The sequence below is a fragment of the Pristis pectinata genome, chromosome 8, assembly GCF_009764475.1.
Source record: "Pristis pectinata isolate sPriPec2 chromosome 8, sPriPec2.1.pri, whole genome shotgun sequence".
Lineage (NCBI taxonomy): Eukaryota > Metazoa > Chordata > Chondrichthyes > Rhinopristiformes > Pristidae > Pristis > Pristis pectinata.
In genome coordinates, this window is record NC_067412.1 from 821624 (window position 1) to 840697 (window position 19074).

At 53.4% G+C, this 19074-nt stretch overlaps 1 protein-coding gene across 1 annotated transcript in view; it reads right to left on the reverse strand.

The window, feature by feature from the left end:
* Positions 1-901: 901 nt before the first annotated feature.
* LOC127573198 (uncharacterized) overlaps positions 902-19074 on the reverse strand; it is a 36981-nt gene continuing 18808 nt past the window's right edge. Inside the window, exons 3-5 of the mRNA XM_052021198.1 lie at positions 7069-7285; positions 1305-1451; positions 902-1028 (exon numbers count right to left, since the gene is read on the reverse strand). Of these exons, the coding sequence (XP_051877158.1) occupies positions 902-1028; positions 1305-1451; positions 7069-7285 (491 nt within the window). The remainder of the gene's footprint in view (positions 1029-1304; positions 1452-7068; positions 7286-19074) is intronic.

A 19074-nucleotide genomic window follows, 5' to 3' on the forward strand; every position in this document is an offset into this window, starting at 1 on the left:
TGTGTTGGGAGCTCACCGAGCTCTGTGTAAGCGCTGGAAGAGATGCACCACCCCACAACCTGCCCACACACCCTGTTCGACACCTCCTGCCCATTCATAGCAGAGTTTGCCAGCCCCAGTGGCATCCACACGACGGGAGAGGAAACGAGTCACCTGCGACGCTGAGGGACTAGCTGAGGTGGGTCAGAGATGTGTCCCCTCCCTCGATCCACTCCATCGTCACCATGTGTTGGATCAGGAAGGCGAACAGTATCGTCGGGGATACTTGCCACCATGGCCATTCCCTTCCTTCTCTTCTCCCTTCTAGGATAAGATCCAGGAGCTCGAAGGCCCCGATGTCCAGACTCAGGAACAGCTGCTTCCCCACTGCTGTCAGACCCCTGAACCGGTCACCTCCATCGCACCCCTTCCCGGTGGGGCTGCCACGTTCTCGGACCCTTCACGCTCCCTCTTCGTTACTGTCACGTCAGCATTTCTGTCTGCACCACCTCAGGCTGCACTGGGCACCGCTCTGCTCGTGTGCCCATCGCTATCCTCATTATCACCATCTACACTGTCCACTCTGAGCTCTCTCCAGCAAGGCCTGGTGTCTATGATGATAAACTGCTCTGAATCCGGACCACAGAGAGGCGTGAAGCAGCTTGGTGACCACACCTCCCGGTAAAGGCATCGGGGGCACCGGCACCTGCTGGGACCTTCACCACTGACTGCAGGTTGCAGTCCTACACAGCTTGGCCTCAGGATGTACTTGGAAGATTCCATAACTTTGCCATTACACGATCCATTTATAGAGCATTCCCTAATCACGGCCTCGGAGCTGAGCCTGACACAGGAACGTCTGACCCCCTAATTCACAAGGAAGGCTGGCTGGGTACACGTCAACCAAAAGGCCTGGCATTGCTCAGTCAAAGCCCAGACAGATGGCTCCATCACCCCATCCTGTTGACCCCACTTCAACCGCTCCCATGTCCAGCGTCCCAGGATCTGGCTCCACAGGGAACCATCGAGCAGTCGTCAGCTTCAGGTCCCTGCACATGACGAATGCCCACGACGCAGACCACCTACAGCACAGACCCCCTGTTGCGCGGACTACCCGCGGCGCAGACCACCCACAACACGGACGACCCACAACATGGGCCGGGGAGGGGTGCTGCTGGTATGCTGCACGGTCGGACCGCGCCCACCCTCCCTCCCCACCGTCAGCCCCTCGTAGCTCCGGTCCAGTCAGGTTATGGTGAGAGACAGAACTGGTCACACACGTCACACCACACAGCGGGACACATGGACACAGGGCCTTACCCTACCGCAGAGCCTCTTCATCGCCGTGACTCGACCGCCCCTCCCTCTCCCTGCCATGGGCGCTCCTGTCCGTGGGAAGGTGGGTGGGCAGCGAGACCCCCAGCACCACTGCCAGTGCGACCAGCACTCCACGTCTGCTCCCGAGCGACGATCTGTGAAACCAGATCTGCAGCACACCCTCTGGCTCAGTTTACCTGCTCGCACTAATTACCTGCTAATGACATTGTCCCCTGGGTCATTAGTACGGGGACGTACGCCCAGAGTGATCGGGTATCGCAGGCCATCTCACCACTCATCACTAATTCATCGGCACCAACTGTCCGTCCTGCTGCCTCAGTCACAGAAACGGGACCCCCTCACTCCCCACCCCCTGAACCTCTAAGTTGTCCCTCCCTCTGGGACAGGGGAGACCCCACCTTCCACACACCCCTCACTGCTCATCAGTACCCCACTTATCACGTACGTAATTCATGCACGCTCACAGTCGCGCACACTCACTCACAGTCGCACACACTCACTCATAATGACTGCCTGTGGATGGGATAGAGCCCACACCTGGTGCCACCGTCCCCCCTCCCTCCCACAGTCCCAGGGGGTGGCACCACCCTCACACACCGGACCACCCACAGGGAGGAGGGTTGGATGGGTAGGGAGTGAGGGGGAGAGGGGTGAGGGGAGGAGGGGGTGGTGGGGGGAAAGGGAGGGTGGGTGGGGGTAAGGGAAGGGGGAGGGGAGGGAGAGGGGGGGGTGACTCCTGTGGCTCTGGCCCTACACCTGACCTCAGGCTCCAGCTCAGGGCTGAGACCAGAGGGACTGACCGGGGTTATGGAGGGACCTGGGCTGGATCTGGGGGAGGGTCTGGGGTTGGGGGGTGGGGGGGGAAAGAGGGTCCTGGGGTGGGATGGGACAGGTCTGGGGGCGGTCCGGGGGTGGGACGGAGGGGAGGGTCCTGGGACGGGACGGGTGTGGTGGAGGGCCCTGGGGTGGGACGGGGGGGGGATGGTCCTGGGACGGGACGGGTGTGGGGGAGGGCCCTGGGGTGGGACGGGGGGACGGTCCTGGGATGGGATGGGACGGGACCCTGGTGGCAGAGGAAAGCCCATGAACCTGCTCCCCGGACAGCGATGTTATTTGGGGTCTGGGAGGGACTGGGGTGGGGGGGGGAAATGGGGGAGACCACAGTGGGCACGGACTGCCCCCAGAGATGGGCAGGGATATCGAGGAGCAAGGGGGACGGGAACGGGAGAACACACAGGCGGCCACTCGGCCCATCTGATCACCTCCCCTCCACCCTCCTCACTCCCCCAGGGCCTCTTCCCCTGCTTTCAGAACGTTCAGACACTCGGCTCTCAACACTCACAGTTCTCCGAGATCAAACTTCGTCTCATCTCTGGCTTAAAGGCAGGACTCCTCATGTTTCTACAGTGACCTTGAGTTCTGGATCCTCCCCAAGAGGAAACATTCACCTACAAACACCCCTCTGGAGCTGAACTGTTTCACCAGGTCCCTCCCACACTTGAGGGCCCAGCGGATACAAGCCCAGCCTGGTCTGACGACCTGCCCATTCCAGACATCAGCCCGGTAAACTCTGAGCTGTTTCCGATGCATTAATATCCCTCCGAGACCCCCGTACTGTGCACAGTCCTCCAGGCATAGCCTCGCCATCGCCCAGTCCAACTCCTGCATTAACCCTTCACTTCCCTGGCATTAACCCATCACATTCTGAGAACCCCCCCCAAATCACTCACCACACCTACTGTGTGAACCATGCACCCGGACACCCAATCTCTCACACTTCAGGTAACCCGCTGTTCCTTTTCCTTCCTATTGGGGACCACCTCACATTCCCCACGTCACACTCCATGTGCCAGATCTCTGCCCCCTCACTATATCCCTCCTTGCATCCTCTCCACCACTCCCCCTCCTCTCCGTGTGTCCTCAGCAGTGTTAGTATCTGCACCCTCACTGCCCCCGTTCCAGTCGAGGTAAACTGTACAAAGTCGTGGCCCCAGCACCGACCCTGTGGTACCCACTCCTTCCTGCTGACCAAGCAGAAAAAGACCCATTCCCGCTGACTCTGTTCCCTGTTCACCAGCCAACCTCCTGTCCACATGGATATGTTACCTCCTACACCGTCAGATTTCAGGTCCCCCTGGAAATCCAGGTACAGTTCACCCACCGGTTCCCTTCATCCCACACCACTTGTCACTGCTCCAAACAACTCCGATAACTTGCTCAAAGCTGATTTCTCTTTCACAAAACCTTGTTGAGTTTGCCTTGAGTACAGAGAGTCTGTCTGAGTGCCCTGTTACATGGCCTCCAGTCACAGCTTCTAACATCTCCTTGCCACAGGAGTTCAGTGCACTGGCCTGTGGCCGCCCTTCTGTCTCCCTCCCCATTTCAGTCAAGGACTCATAGTTGAATTTCCCAGTTGAATGGAACCATCCCTGAACAGAACATTTCCCAACCATTAAAACCAACCCATCCTGATGCAGGGGTTTCGACCTGAAACGTCGACAATTCCTTTCCCTCCACAGACGCTGCTCGACCCGCTGAGTCCCTCCAGCAGATTGTTTGTTGCATCAACAATCTCCTTCCCTGCATCTGTTCAGGCCCCAGGATGAGGGCCATCAGGACCCGGGGACACCAGCCACAGCTTCAATGATCTATCGGTGTCACTGCCCCAGAGACTGGAATTTACCTCAGTTCCTCCTCCCCTCCCCAGCCCTGATTCACAGATAACTTCTGGAATGTTACTTCTAAAACTGGTAAATTGGTTTATTGTTGTCACATGTTCCGAGGTACAATGAAAAACTTTGTTTTGATTTCATCACATCAGTGCGTCAAGGTAGTACAGGGTAAAACAGTACAGAACGCAGAGTAAAGTGTTACAGTTACGGAGAAAGTGCAGTGCAGGCAGACAATAAGGTGCAAGGCCATAACGAGGTAGATTGTGAAGTCAAGAGTCCACCTTATCGTACTAGGGAACAATTCAATAGTCTTATTACGGCGGGATAGAAGCTGTCCTTGAGCCTGGTGGTACGTGCTTTCAGGCTTTTGTATCTTCTGCCTGATGGGAGGGGGGAGAAGAGAGAATGTCCGGGGTGGGTGGAGGTCTTTGATTATGTTGGCTGCTTTACCAAGGCAGCGAGAAGTGTAGACAGAGTCCGTGGAGGGGAGGCTTCTATCCTCTGTTGTGAAGACTGATGCAAAATGGCTGTTTAATCTGCCTGCCATCCCCTTGATCCCCGTGTTTGTCCCCACGCCTCACCCTCCACAGGACCAGTGCTCACATTATTATCACTTTTCAAGATGATGAGACATAGATCGAGTGGACAGTCAGAGACTTTTTCCCAGGGCGACAATGGCTAACACGAGGGGACATAATTTTAAGGTGATTGGAGGAAGGTATAAGGGGGATGTCAGGGGTAAGTATTTTACACAGAGAGTGGTGGGTGTGTGGAACGCACTGCCGGCAGAGGTTGTGGGGGCAGATACATTGGGGACATTTAAGAGACTCTTAGATAGACACATGAATGATAGAGAAATGGGGGGCTACGTGGGAGGGAAGGGTTAGATAGATCTTAGAGCAGGATAAAATGTTGGCACAACGTCGTGGGCCAAAGGGCCTGTACTGTGCTGTAGTGTTCTGTGTTCTCTTTCAGACATCGAGAACCCTTCCTATTTGTTTCCTACTGCATTGTGTTCCTTAGTTACCTTTCAGTCATTTGCTGCTGTTTTTATTTTTAAGTCCAGTCTTCTGATCTGCCAGTTGCTTTGTACGACATGATTTCCCTTCAGTTTAATGGTCCCTTTGTTCATAGACGATGGATCCTCCCTGAGGGCTTTTCTCTCTCATTGGATCATACCTACTCTCTGCACTCTGAGAGATCTCTTTATATGGTTATTACCTCTGCATCTCCCCTGGCCAGTCCCCTAACCCTGAGTTCCCATCTTTGGCCAGTTTTGTTCATGCCCTCATGGTTAAGACACCAGTTCTTCTCTCGAACTAATGTAAGGTTCAATTACATTAAGATCGCTGCTACCCAGCTGTACCCTCAGGCTGAGGTCATTAATTAAACCTGTCCCATTGCACAATCCTAGCCCCACATGGAGATTCCTCCTGCTCCGGGAATGCCAACCAATGGGATGCAGCATTCCCCGAGCACAGGTGGTCAAAGCCCAACCCAGGCACAGGCGCCTGACGGAGACCATTCCGGCTTCCACTGAGGCACCATCTGCCATCCTTGGAGTTGGCACTCACCCATCACAACTGCTCAGTGCATCTGCGGAAGGGAGAGAGCATCAACATCCGGACCCCAGGGAGTCACCATATGATCTCTCCCTCACACACGGAGCCCATGTAGTGACCGTATGATCTCTCCCTCACACACGGAGCCCATGTAGTGACCGTATGATCTCTCCCTCACACACGGAGCCCATGTAGTGACCGTATGATCTCTTCCTCACACACGGAGCCCATGTAGTGACCGTATGATCTCTCCCTCACACACGGAGCCCATGTAGTGACCGTATGATCTCTCCCTCACACACGGACCATGGTTAATGACTGCGAGACACCGATTCCCGATGGTGGTAAATGAACATGAAACCCGAGGTCACTGATCCGTCAGCTCTCTGAGCAAGCAGCACTCAATCTAGCGTCAGAACGTAAGGAATGAGGAGTCGCCCCAGCCTGCTCCAGGTTAACCACAGTGCATGTACAAGGCATCAGAAACCTCTCTCATTCAGAGCGGTTTCATTTGGAAGTATCCTGGGATCCCTGCAGCAAAGGAGGTTGTTATTGTGGCTCAGAGGACTAACAGCCAACTCTGCGCTGGGAATGTCCATGGTGTAATTCCCTGTGGATCGGACAGGAACAAGGAATCATTGGGCAGCAGCTCAACTCTGCACATTGTCACAACACCCCACGTAAAGTACACAAACCCCGAGAAAGTATCTCCACAGCAACAGAGGGTGAGTAAAATGCGATATGTTCAAACACGAAGCACAAATTGCAATCAAGCCACTAAACATTCCAACCGATCATTCTGGAATCCTGCATTGAAAGTGGTGCACAGTCCCTGGACCAACTGCACCAGTCCCACAGGTTAACCAGACCACACTGTTACACAGGAGTGAAGAGCAGACACATTCCAGGTGAACAGGTACAGCAGCTAGTCCCAGCGCCAAATCACCCAGCGGCTCCACACTCGGCCACGGTTATAGACACACAGTCCTGTCTCCACCTCTGGCCAGTCCTCCACTGACAGACCACATCTGTCTCAGCCCAATCCACCACTGACAGCAGACCACATCTGTCTCAGCCCAATCCACCACTGACAGCAGACCACATCTGTCTCAGCCCAATCCACCATTGACAGCAGACCACATCTGTCTCAGCCCAATCCACCACTGACAGCAGACCACATCTGTCTCAGCCCAATCCACCACTGACAGCAGACCACATCTGTCTCAACCCAATCCACTGACAGCAGACCACATCTGTCTCAGCCCAATGCACCACTGGCAGCAGACCACATCTGTCTCAGCCGAATCCACTGACAGCAGACCACATCTGTCAGCCCAATCCATCACTGACAGCAGACCACATCTGTCTCAGCCCTGTCCACTGGCAGCAGACCACATCTGTCTCATTTCCTCCCCACCAGCAACCCTCAGCTCTCCCCTCACAGAGGGGGACGGACACCTCAATCCACACACCCCCCTCACTCCCAGCACAAGTCAGAAATCACTCTACTCACAAACTTTCTTCGGAGGTGGACCTTTACCCTCTCCATCCTGTTGTCGGACGGATCCTGTGAGAACTCCAGCCAGCTCAAGTGCTCGTCCATGGAAATACTCTTCCTCATGTACAGGGATCGGGATCTGAAGGAGGAGAAGGGGGACTCACTGATGCCGGTCCTCAGGGCCCACTGGTCAGCGGCTCTGTCACCACCACCCCGTCTCCTTCTCCAGGACTCACCTGGGGGACAATCAGCAAACACAACGGTCAGCGGTGAGGTTTGGAGATGGGAGGGATGTGGTCCGGTTCGGGTCCCAAGGTGGGGGGAGGCTGATTTCAGTACAGGACCTGGCAAAAGTCAACAGGGAGTTGCTCCTTCAGGCAGAGGCTCCGTCAGGCAGAGCCACGGAGACACGAGACACGGCAGATGCTGGAATGTGGAGCAACACACAAACTGCCGGGAGACCTCGACGGCTCGAGCAGCATCTGTGGGGAGGAATGGGATCGTCGGCGTTTCAGGTCGACACCCTGCCGCAGGACTGAGTCCCTCCGGCAGATTGTGTGTTGCTACAGGAAGGTCTACACCTGGGAAATGGGAGTCCTTTCAACCAAGAGTTCCTGGCCAATGCGTGCCTGCAAGGGTGAAGGGCGTGGATGGTACATGGGCAAAGAGTACCGAGGGCTGACGAGGGGAAAGTGAAGCATACGACAGCATTTCCGAGACACGCTGACACGTAATGGACAGGAGGGGTTTCTGGGCCAAACTCGGGCAAGTGGGACTTTCTTGGTGGCCACCTCGGTCAGCAGGGATGAGTTGGGCCAAAGGGCCTGTCTCCATGCTGTACAACTCCAGGACTCCAGGTGTAGATGATTGAAAATGAGGGAGGACCTTTAGAATGTGCAGAGGCCCAAAAAGAACGAAATTAGGAGGGCAAAGAGAGGGTACAAAATAACAGTAAGGAGAATCCCAAGGTATTTATAAGGATACGAAGAGCCAGAGGGAATGCGTGAGGTCCTTCAGGGACCAAAGGGGTGTCCGTGCATGGAGCCAGAGGTGAAAACTTCTCATCTGCAGTCACCGAGAAAGATCGTTTGGTTGCAGATTTCAGGTGGGGCGGTGGGGAAATTCTAGAGCAGGTTAACATCAAAAAGGAGGAGGTATTAGATGTCCTAGCGGCTGTGAAGGAGGATAAATCCCCAGGGCCTGATGAGATGTACCCCAGACTGTAGGAGACAGGACAGGAGTGTGCTGGGGCCCTGACAGTGAGGTATCAGATGCCCAGAGCACAGCAAACGTTCCCCCTTTTCGAAGAAGGCAGCAGGGATAAGCTGGTGATCACTGGTAGCGAGTCTACTGTCTGTGGTGGGGAGGTTAATCCACACATGGACAGGCAGAGATCAATCAGGGACACAGCAGGGATCTGTTGGTCAGAGATCCTGCCCAACACGTCATTGAGTTTTTGGAGAAGTAACCAGATATATCGCTGAGGGCAGTGGGCTTGGTGTCATCTACACGGACTTCAGTCAGGCCTTTGATAAGGTCTCAGACTGGTCCAAAAGGGTAGAACCCACAGGATCCAAGGGAGGTTGGCAATTCCAAACACAAACTGGAGGAACGACACCTCATTTTCTATCTTGGAACTTAGCAGCCTAACGGCATGAACATTGAATTCTCCCACTTTAGGTAATCCCCACCCCCCTTCACCCCGACCACCCCATCCCACACACCCCCATCCACGCCCCTTCACCCCCTCCCACACCCCTTCACCCCCTCCCACGCCTCTTTTCGTTTCTTCCCTTTCCTAGCCTCTCTTTCTCTACCCTATTTTCCCTCCTTACCTTTGACCCACCCCCGGTGGATCTGCTCTCCCCTCCTCCCCCGCACCTGCCCATCACTGTCTCTTACCTGCATCTACCTATCACCACCCTGTGCCCACCCCACCTCCCCTCTTTTGTCCACCTATCACTGCTCTGCTTTTCCCTCCTATATACTGGGCTTCCCCTTTTCCTATCTTTAGTCCTGAAGAAGGGTCCTGACCCGAAACGTTGACCACCTGCTTTTCTCCACGGATGCTGCCTGGCCTGCTGAGTTCCTCCAGCATCATCGTGTTTTTCATCAATTTGGATCCAAAGTTGGTTTGGTGATAGGAGGCCAAGGGTGGTGGGGAGGGTTGTTTTGTGATTGGAAGGCTGTGACCTGTGGTGTCCCACAGGGCTCAGTGCTGGGACCCTCACCGTGCTTCACGTAGGTTAACAAGCTGAATGTGAATGTTGAGGTATGATTAGTCAGTTCACGGATGACACAAAAGTTGGTGGTGGTGCTAATGATGACGGTTCTAGGTTACAAAACGATATCGATCACTTGGTAAGTTGGGCAGAGAAATGGCAGATGGAATTTACTCCCAATAAGGGTCAGATATACGGGGGGTGGGGTGGGGGTGGAAGAGCCCACGGGACCTTGGTGTCCATCCATCGACTTCTAAAGGTGTGAGTACGGATAGATCAGGTAGTGAAGTCACACGAGATCCTGTCCTGAATTAGAACAGGAGAGCAGGAAGGCCTCGGTACAACTTTATAAAACATTGGCCGGGCCAGAGCTGGAGTGCCGCGCACAGTCCTGGTCACCACACCGTAGGACAGGTGTGATAGCTCCAGCGGGGGAGCAGAGGAGGTTCACCAGGACGGAGCCGTTGGGTTACAGTGGGAGACTGGACAGGCCGGGTCTAGAGCAGAGGGGCCGAGGGGGACCTGAGAAAGGGGTACAGAAATGTGAGAAACGTTTCCCCTAACAGAGATGCCCAAGACCAGAGGGCAGAGGTTTAAGGTGAGCAGGAAGAGGTTTAGATATTTACTTATTAGTCACACGTACATCGAAACACACAGTGAAATGCGTCTTTTTGCGTTACTGAGAATGTGCTGGGTGCAGCCCACAAGTGTCGCCACTCTTCTGGCGCCAACATAGTTTTTAACACTGAATCATGCTCATCTTTGGAATGTGGGAGGAAACCGGAGCACCCGGAAGGGGGAATTCTTTCCCACAGAGGGGAGTTGGAATCTGGAACACACTGCCCAAGGGGGAGGGGGAGGCAAAGACTTCACAACATTTAAGAATCACCAACCTGAGACTTGAATCTCCAAGGCAGGGAAGGTGTGGACAGCGTGCTGGTAAATGGGATCAGTGTAGCTGGGTGCTGGATGGTCAGCAGGAACGTGGTGGGCCAAAGGGCCTGATTCTGTGCTGTGTGACTGATTATGACACCCCCACCTTGCCTTTGGCTCCCCCCTCCTTTGAACAACGGTGCCCCCCTGAGGTTCAAGTCTCTGGGACACTTTCCGTGAGGCAGCCATCTCCCTTTTGCCCGTGCACATAATGTGGAGGGCAGACACAGGCGTGGGCAGGAGCAGCCAGCTCTGTACACCACTGCTGGATAGCCAAATGGAAACCCAAACTCAGGTTACTTGTCCAAAGCAAAACACAAATCAAACTCTGAGTTGAACCAAATGTAAGCACCTCTGTTCCAGAGCAGAATGTCAGACATTGTGGCAGGTCCTCAGCCCCCACACTCAGGACAAAGCATGACCTTCATACCAGAAACATGACTGAGGTTCCACAAAAAAATTGTTCAAAGGGGATCTGGGACGCGAGATGTGAGAGGTTTTGTGTCAAACCCTGTGTAGATCCAACACAGGGAGACAGACTACCACTGAGCACAGGAGGACATCCCAGCTTCTCTGTTCCTGCCCTCTCCTACACCGACCACAAGTTCTGGCTCATCCCCTTTCCCCCGCAGCCTCTCAGCGACTGCCATCGACCCTGGCCCCAGCAGGACTCATGGGAATGCCCTCTTTGCCCCTTGTCGATGACACTCCACTCCCGCCCCTCGTTTGCCCCCTCAGCACACCTTTCCCATCAGGATGAAGATACCCGAAGAGATTTATCCAGGTTGCAAGGGGAACGGTCACACCTTCACCCACTGGCAGCTGTACACTTACACCTGTTTCCTGAAACCACCCCAGCAGCTGACTGAGCCAAGCACAGAGCAGCAGGTCGGGCATTTGGAGGTTTGCACAGAGTAAACCCTCAGGGATGCCCCAGTGCAGCCAGTTGCCCTGCCCAGCGTATGCACAGTCTCATGCACCAGCACAGCAGGCTCCCTGCTTCACTGCATGTTGACATCTGTGACACAGCTGCAAGATGCACAGGTCTAACGTGGCAATTCTCAGGGAGAAGTTAACATTTCCGACCAATGACCCTTCTAAGAACCTTGTCTTATGAGGATAGGTTGAGCGAGCTAGGGCTTTTCTCTTTGAAGCGAAGGGTGTGAGGTGACTTGCTGGAGGTGTACAAGATGATAAGAGGCATAGATCGAGTGGACAGTCAGAGACTTTTTCCCAGGGTGACAATGGCTAACACGAGGGAGACATAATTTTAAGGTGATTGGAGAAAGGTATAAGGGGGATGTCAGGGGTAAGTTTTTTTTATTACACAGAGAGTGGTGGGTGTGTGGAACGCACTGCCGGCAGAGGTTGTGGGGGCAGATACATTGGGGACATTTAAGAGACTCTTAAATAGACACATGAATGATAGAGAAATGGAGGGCTGTGTGGGAGGGAAGGGTTAGATCGATCTTAGAGCAGGATAAAATGTCGGCACAACATTGCGGGCCGAAGGGCCTGTGCTGTGCTGTCGTGTTCTGTTCTGTGTACCAGCTCCCGCCACAGGTGCTGCCTGACCTGCTGAGAGTTCCCAACATTCTGTTACTTTTCCATGTTTCTGCATCTGTAGATTTTGTCACTCTGAATGTCAGTGCTGAGATAAGTGATCACATCAAAGCAAAGTACATCTGATGACTGGCGAGAGATTGCACTGCCAACGACAGAATTCCTTGGCCACACGCCTTCAGAGCAGTGAGGACGTGGCTGGGATTGCTGGTGGGCTGCTGCCACCTGGCTGTTCACCCTGCACATTACAGACCCCAAACCTGGAGAATCAGGCAGATAAGGTGGCACCTTGCCTTTGGCACCCGTGGGTGCTCATCAAACCCTACACTGGGACACCTTGTCAGCCCAGCAACACCAGTGGGTTATGGTGAAAATGGCATCAAGAGGAACAATGCACAGGCTTTTTCCCAGGGTTGGTGAATCAGGAGCTTGAGGGCACAGGTTGAAGGTGAGAGGGGAGAGATTTAATGGGAACTGAGGGGCAACTTCATCCCCCAGAGGGTGGTCCGTGTGTGGAACGAGCTGCCAGAGGAAGTGGCTGAGGCAGGGACATTAACAACATTTAAAAGGCACTTGAACAGGTCGATGGATGGGAAAGGTTCAGAGGCTGGCTTGGATGGGAATCTTGGCCGGCATGGACCTGTTGGGCTGAAGGGTCTGTTTCTGCCATATTCTGTGCCTAACTGTTGTTCCTCTGCCCCTCCCGGCCTTTCCCCAGACAGAGTAAGAGGACAGGAGGAGATCCGAGCCCAGGCATTCGACGTCGCAACCTCCGAGAACCGGCAGTGTGCAGATGGAAATTGCCAGGCTAACCAGGTTTCTGGGAATGTTAACACCAATCGTTGGTGCTGGGTTACCGATCGACATGCAGGATTCCTGGCCTCCAGCTTCCCCGAGTGCCGTGAGAAGTGTGCGGTGTCCAGGCCTGGTCTCCAGCAAGACCCCGGACCAGCTGGAATGACAAAACGGAACCAGCTTTGTCCCACACGGCTGTGACCGGACACCGCCGCGGGAGGGGCCGGCTGTGACCGGACACCGCCGCGGGAGGGGCCGGCTGTGACCGGACACCGCCGCGGGAGGGGCCGGCTGTGACCGGACACCGCCGCGGGAGGGGCCGGCTGTGAATCTATTCCATGTAACCCGTCACTTTAATCCCACTCCGACCCATTGGTGTGTGGCCCCCTGCACTTCCAACGAAGCCCACCACAAGCTCGAGGAAGAGCCCCTCCTCTTCCCTCTGCACTCAATATCGAGTCAATATTTCAGACAACCAGCCTTTCCAGTTTGTGTCAGAACTGGTCAGTTCTGCTGCAAGGTCCCTCTCCCTCCACAGACGCTGCCTGACCTGTTGGCAACTTCCAACTCTCTCTTTTATTTCTGACTTCCAGCAACTGTTGTCTCACTGTCGCCTGCTGCCCTCCCCATCTCCCTCATCCACACAGGTCACCAGTCCCCCTCAGCCAGCACCAACACCATCAGTATTATCTGTCTTCACCCCTCCTCCCACTTCTCTGAAACTTTAAACCACAGCATTCTCGCCTGGGAGCTCATTAACCCAGCACACTGACTGTTCCATCCTCCCTGGCTGCTGCATGACCTGTCAAGTAAACCCAGCTTTGTGCTTCATTCATTATTACATATTGCCCAGATCTCCTTCCAATCTCCACAACAAAGCTTTTTGTAACATTCACAGTTACAGCTCCGGGCACATGCAGTCTGCAACCAAAAGAAAGAATTTGAATTTCGAGGAGACAGAGGAGACTTCAGGCGCCAGAATCTGGAGCAACAAACAATCTGCTGGAGGAACTCAGCGGGTTGAGCAGCATCTGTGGGGGGACGGAGCTCAGAGAAACCTCTTCACACCCCCCAGCATACCCTCAGAGACAGGTCACCCACAGAAACCTGTCCAATCATTGCTCGAATGCAAACATCAAGGTCCCGTGGAGAGTAAACAATCATCATCTGCTTTCCTGGTGTTCAGAGGTCTGCTTCCTGTATTGTCCTTTAAATAGAACAATACAGCACAATACAGGCCCTTCAGCCCACCATGTTGTGCCGACCTTCAAACCACTCCTAAGACTATCTAACTCCTTCCTCCCACATATCCCTCTATCTTAAATTCCTCCATATGCTTATCTAACAATCTCTTGAACTTGACCGATGTATCAGCCTCCACCACCACCCCAGGCAGCGCATTCCATGCACCAACCACTCTCTGGGTGAAAAACCTCCCTCTGACGTCACCCTTGAACTTCCCACCCATTACCTTAAAGCCATGCCCTCTTGTATTGAGCATTGGTGCCTCGGGAAAGAGGTGCTGGCTGTCTACTCTATCTATTCCTCTTAATATTTTGTACACCTCTATCATGTCTCCTCTCATCCTCCTTCTCTCCAAACAGTAAAACCCTAGCTCCCTTAATCTCTCCTCATAATCCATACTCTCTAATCCAGGCAGCATCCTGGTAAATCTCCTCTGCACCCTCTCCAATGCCTCCACATCCTTCCTGTAATGAGGCGACCAGAACTGGACACAGTATTCCAAATGTGGTCTAACCAGAGTTTTGTAGAGCTGCATCATTACCTCGTGGCCCTTAAACTCAATCCCTCGATTTATGAAAGCTAACATCCCATAAGCTTTCTCAACTACCCTATCCACCTGTGAGGCAACTTTCAGGGATCTGTGGATATGAACCCCCAGATCCCTCTGCTCCTCCACACTACCTAGAATCCTGCCCGAGTTGTGGAGGGTGTGCGGGAACAGAGGGAGCAGGACTCCCTGTGCATGGATCTTTGGAAGGGGCAGGACACACTGTGAGAGCAGTGAGTGAAGCTCACGGATCCTGGGATTCAGAGGCGCAGAGTGCAGGGCTGGGGAGGTGGTGTTGGACCTGCACACACCCTGGATGGGCCACTGCTGGTGAGGTGGGGGGGGGGGGGGGGGTCGCACCCAGTTCCAGTCTCCACACCATGGAAGGACGTGGTGATCCAGGGAGGGTGTGGAGAGATTTACCAGAAGGTTCCAAGGATGAGGGAGTCCAGCTCCGGCGGAGGGTGGGGGTGGGGAACGGAGAAGCTGGGGCTGGTCTCCTTGGGGCAGGGAGGGTTGAGTTGGAGGTGGACAGGATCGACGGGTTGGGAGAGGGGGAGAGGGGGAGAGGGGGAGAGGGGGAGAGGGGGAGAGGGCAGACTGCTGACATCAGTGGAAGGTTGACAGACCGGGGACACAGGATTAAGACTTTGGGGAGAGGAGATCACTCAGGCAGCAGCGATGGTCTCAGCTCACTGCCTACTTGTGTGGTGAACACAAGAGGTCACTGCAGGCCTTCTGGGAGAGCCAGAGAGCAGGGTGGGATTGCCGTCAGTGGGTTTGCGTGGATCTGTGATCCGAAGTGCTCGGTCGTGGACCGTGAATCAGGGTCCTGGCTGTAGGAAGCTCGGTATTTCCAGTGCTGACCCACAGGAGACCAGCGTCTGGTGACCAATGTTCTCCGTCCTGTTTCCCCACCACCCCCCACCCTACCTGCCCCCCCCCCACCACCCCCCCCCCCCCCCAACCGCAGAAAATACACCTCAGGCCAGTGCTGGGCTCAAACCAAGCTGGAGAGTGTCCCAAAATATTCACCATCAGTACCTGCTCTCTGATCTTGTCCTCTGTTCCCTCGCAGTTACAATAAACAGACACAAGTCCATCCATAACTCTGGCCTCTGATGGGCTGCCTGTCCTCAGTTAGGTGGTCAGTCGGTGCCGTGCTGGGCCCAGAAGTTGGTGCCCGCTCTCATTCTCCAGGGTCACTCAGTTCCCTAGGCTTCTCCTCCCACCCCTCCTCTCCCCCAACACTGGGACAGATAGACTCAGGCCAAGGGCCGCTCAAGAGCAGACATCAGACGGTTTGAGTGAAGGGGGACTGTGGCTGCCCTGCCCCCCCTTCCCCACATTCCCATACAGTGGGGCTGTGACCCCACTTACCCCCACACCCCTCCACCCTGCACCTGCTCCATACTCTCACCAATTGCCCCAGCCTCTGCCCCGTCCTGCTCCCCCAATCCGTACAGTCTCCCCAAGACCCCGTGAGGCTCCCCTGTCCATCCAAATCCGCACTGAGCATCACATACCCCCCACAGAGCTCTCAGGACCTTCTGAACCTCCAGATTCCACTCTGACACCCCCCAGGCTCCTGTGAATCCCCCTGGGCCCCCCCCCACTGCCCTGGGACCTCTGTCCCCCCATCTGCACAGGTCTACCTGGGTGCTGCCTGAGACCACCCTAAACATCCAAGCCCACCGAACTTCCCCCGAGGCCTCAAACTCTGGGACACTCCCTCCCACCGTATCCCCTCCCCCTCCCCTCATCACCCCCACAACTCCAGTGCCCACCAGCGATCCAAGGGAACAGGCCAAAGGGGAAAGGAAGGTCCCAGAGCAGTGTTGAGTGGTGATATAAAGGCCAGGCCTGTATAGTGATGTGGGATCGGTTTGGGCTGAGATCTGAACAGCAGGGGAAGGGTGGTACAGGTGGCAGTGGCCTGCAGATGGGAAATGCGGAAATATCCAGGGCAGGTCTGAAGGGAATTCAACTATCATGGGAGATCCTACCTGGTAAATCAGTTTATTATTGTCACATGTACCGAGGTACAGTGAGAAACTTTGTTTTGCATGCCATCCATACAGATCATTTCACCACATCAGTGCATTGAGGTAGTACAAGGGAAAACAATAACAGAATGCAGAATAAAGTGTCACAGTTACAGAGAAAGTGCAGTGCAGGCAGACAGTATGGTGCAAGGTCATAACGAGGTAGATTGTGAGGTCAAGAGTCCATTTTAGCTCACTAGGGGATCGTTCAACAGTCTTATAACAGTGGGATAGAAGCTGTCCTTGAGCCCGGTGGTACGTGCTTTCAGGCTTTTGTATCTTCTGCCTGATGGGAGGGGGGGAGAAGAGAGAATGTCCGGGGTGAGAGGGGTCTTTGATTATGCTAGCTGCTTTACCGAGGCAGTGAGAGGTATAGACAGAGTCCACGGAGGGGAGGCTGGTTTCCGTGATGTGCTGAGCTGTGTCCACAACTCTCTGCAGTTTCTTGCGGTCCTGGGCAGAGCATCTACATATTGATTGGATGAACTAAACTGACAAGGGTATCGGAGAAGAAGAGTTTGTGGAGTGCATCAGAGGTTGTGTTTTCGAGCAGTACATTGTGCAGCTTACCCAGGAATGGGCTACTTTAGATTAATCTCATGTAATGAGGAAGGATTAATTAGAGGTCTTGTGGTTAAAGATCCCTGGGGGTAGTGAGCACAATACGATAGAACTCCAAATGCAGTTTGTGGACGAACACCCAGAGGTCCATAACCAGTGAATTCATTTTAAATAGGGACAATCCTAAAGTTGCAAAGGAGGAGTTGTCTAAGGTGGACTGGGGAAACAAGCTGAGAGACAGGTCAGCAGAGGAACAGTGGCAGATGTTCAAACAGCTGGTCTATAATGCTCAGTTCGAGTTTATCCCAATCAGAGAGGGGTTCCATGAGAAAGAGGCACAATCTGTGGTTAACAAAGGAGGATACTGTTAAATTGTGAAGTAGGGTAGACAAAGTGGCAAGGGCTGGTGGGAGACCAGAGGATGGGAGTTTTCAGGATCCAGCAGCAGGAGAGTAAAATATTCATAAGAAGGGAGAAAGTAAATGTTGAGAGGAAGGTTGCATGTATTAAACATTTCCATGGAAACATAAATAGGAAGAGGGTGGCTAAGGTAAATGTGGGACGTCTGAAAACGAGGCTGGTGAATTAAGAACAGCAAACAAAGAAATGGCAGATGTATCGAATGAATTTACTGCACCCGTCTTCACCATGGAAGACATCGGCTAATAGCCCCAAGATATCAGATGGGCTAATTACAAATAACATGGTAGAACTTACAGAAATCCCAATTTCAAGGGATAAAGTATTGGTGAAACTCAGGGGGCTAAAGGTGAACAAGTCACCAGGACCCAATGGACTGCACGCTAGGGGATTAAAGGAAGTGGCTGCAGAGATGGTGGACCCTGTGGTTCAAATCTTTCCGAACTTGCTAAACTCTGGGAGGGAGCCGGAAGATTGGAAAACCGCCAGTGTGAGCCTTTGTTGAGGAAGCAGGAAGGCAGAAGGTGGGGAACTACTGGCAGTTAGTTTACCATCTAATTTTGGCAAAATGCTACAGTCGATGATCAATCAGTCAGGAAAGCTGAATATAATTAAACCTAATTTACATGTTTTTAGGAAAAATCAATCACGTTTGACAAATTTGCTTGAATTCTGAGGATGTAACAGGGAGGGTTGACGGGGGGATCTGTTGATGTAGTGTATTTAGATTTGCAAAAGGCATTTGACATGAGGCTAATGCATAAATTAAAAGTCCAGGGTGTCAAAGGAAGTGTGTTGGAATGGATTGAAACTGGCTGTCGAGTAGAAAACAGAGAGTTGGAATAGACGGGCCCTACTCTCTCTGGAATGAGATAACAGGTGGGGTATCCCAGGGATCAGTTCCTGGCCCACAGTTGTTCACTATTTACATGAATGAGCCGGAGAAGGAACAGTGTGTAAGGTGTCCACATTTGCTGATGATACGAAAATAGATGGAAGGGCGTGTTGTGGATAGAGAGACTGAGGGAGTGGGTGAAAACCTGGTACATGGAGTTTGATGTGGGGAAGTGTGAGGGCATGCACTGCGGTAAGGGGAATCAGAAGGCAGATTATTATCCAAATGGAGAGAGACTACAGGTGAGTGAGGTTCAGAGGGATCGAGGTGTTCCAGTGCGTGAATCACAAAACATCAGCAGGCAGGTTCAACAAGTAAAGGCAAATGGTATGTTGGTCTTTATTGCAAAGGGGTTGGAGTTTACAAATAGGGAGGTTGTGTTCCAGTTGTATTGGGTATTGGTTTATTATTGTCACTTGTACCGAGGTGCTGTGAAAAGCTTGTCTTACAAACCGATCACACAGGTCAATTCATTACACAGTGCAGTTACATTGGGTTAGTACAGAGTGCATTGATGTAGTACAGGTAAAAACAGTAACAGTACAGAGTAAAGTGTCACAGCTACGGAGAAAGTGCAGTGCAATAAGGTGCAAGGTCACAACAAGGTAGATCGTGAGGTCAGAGTCCATCTCATTATATAAGGGAACCGTGAGGCCTCACCTGGAGTATTGTGCACAGTTCTTGTCCCCTTACCTAAAAAAGGTATCGTAACGTTGGTGGCTGTCTGTGGGAGATTGACCAGGGTAATTCCTGGGATGAGAGGGTTGTCCTACCAAGACAGACTGAATAGTTTGGGTCT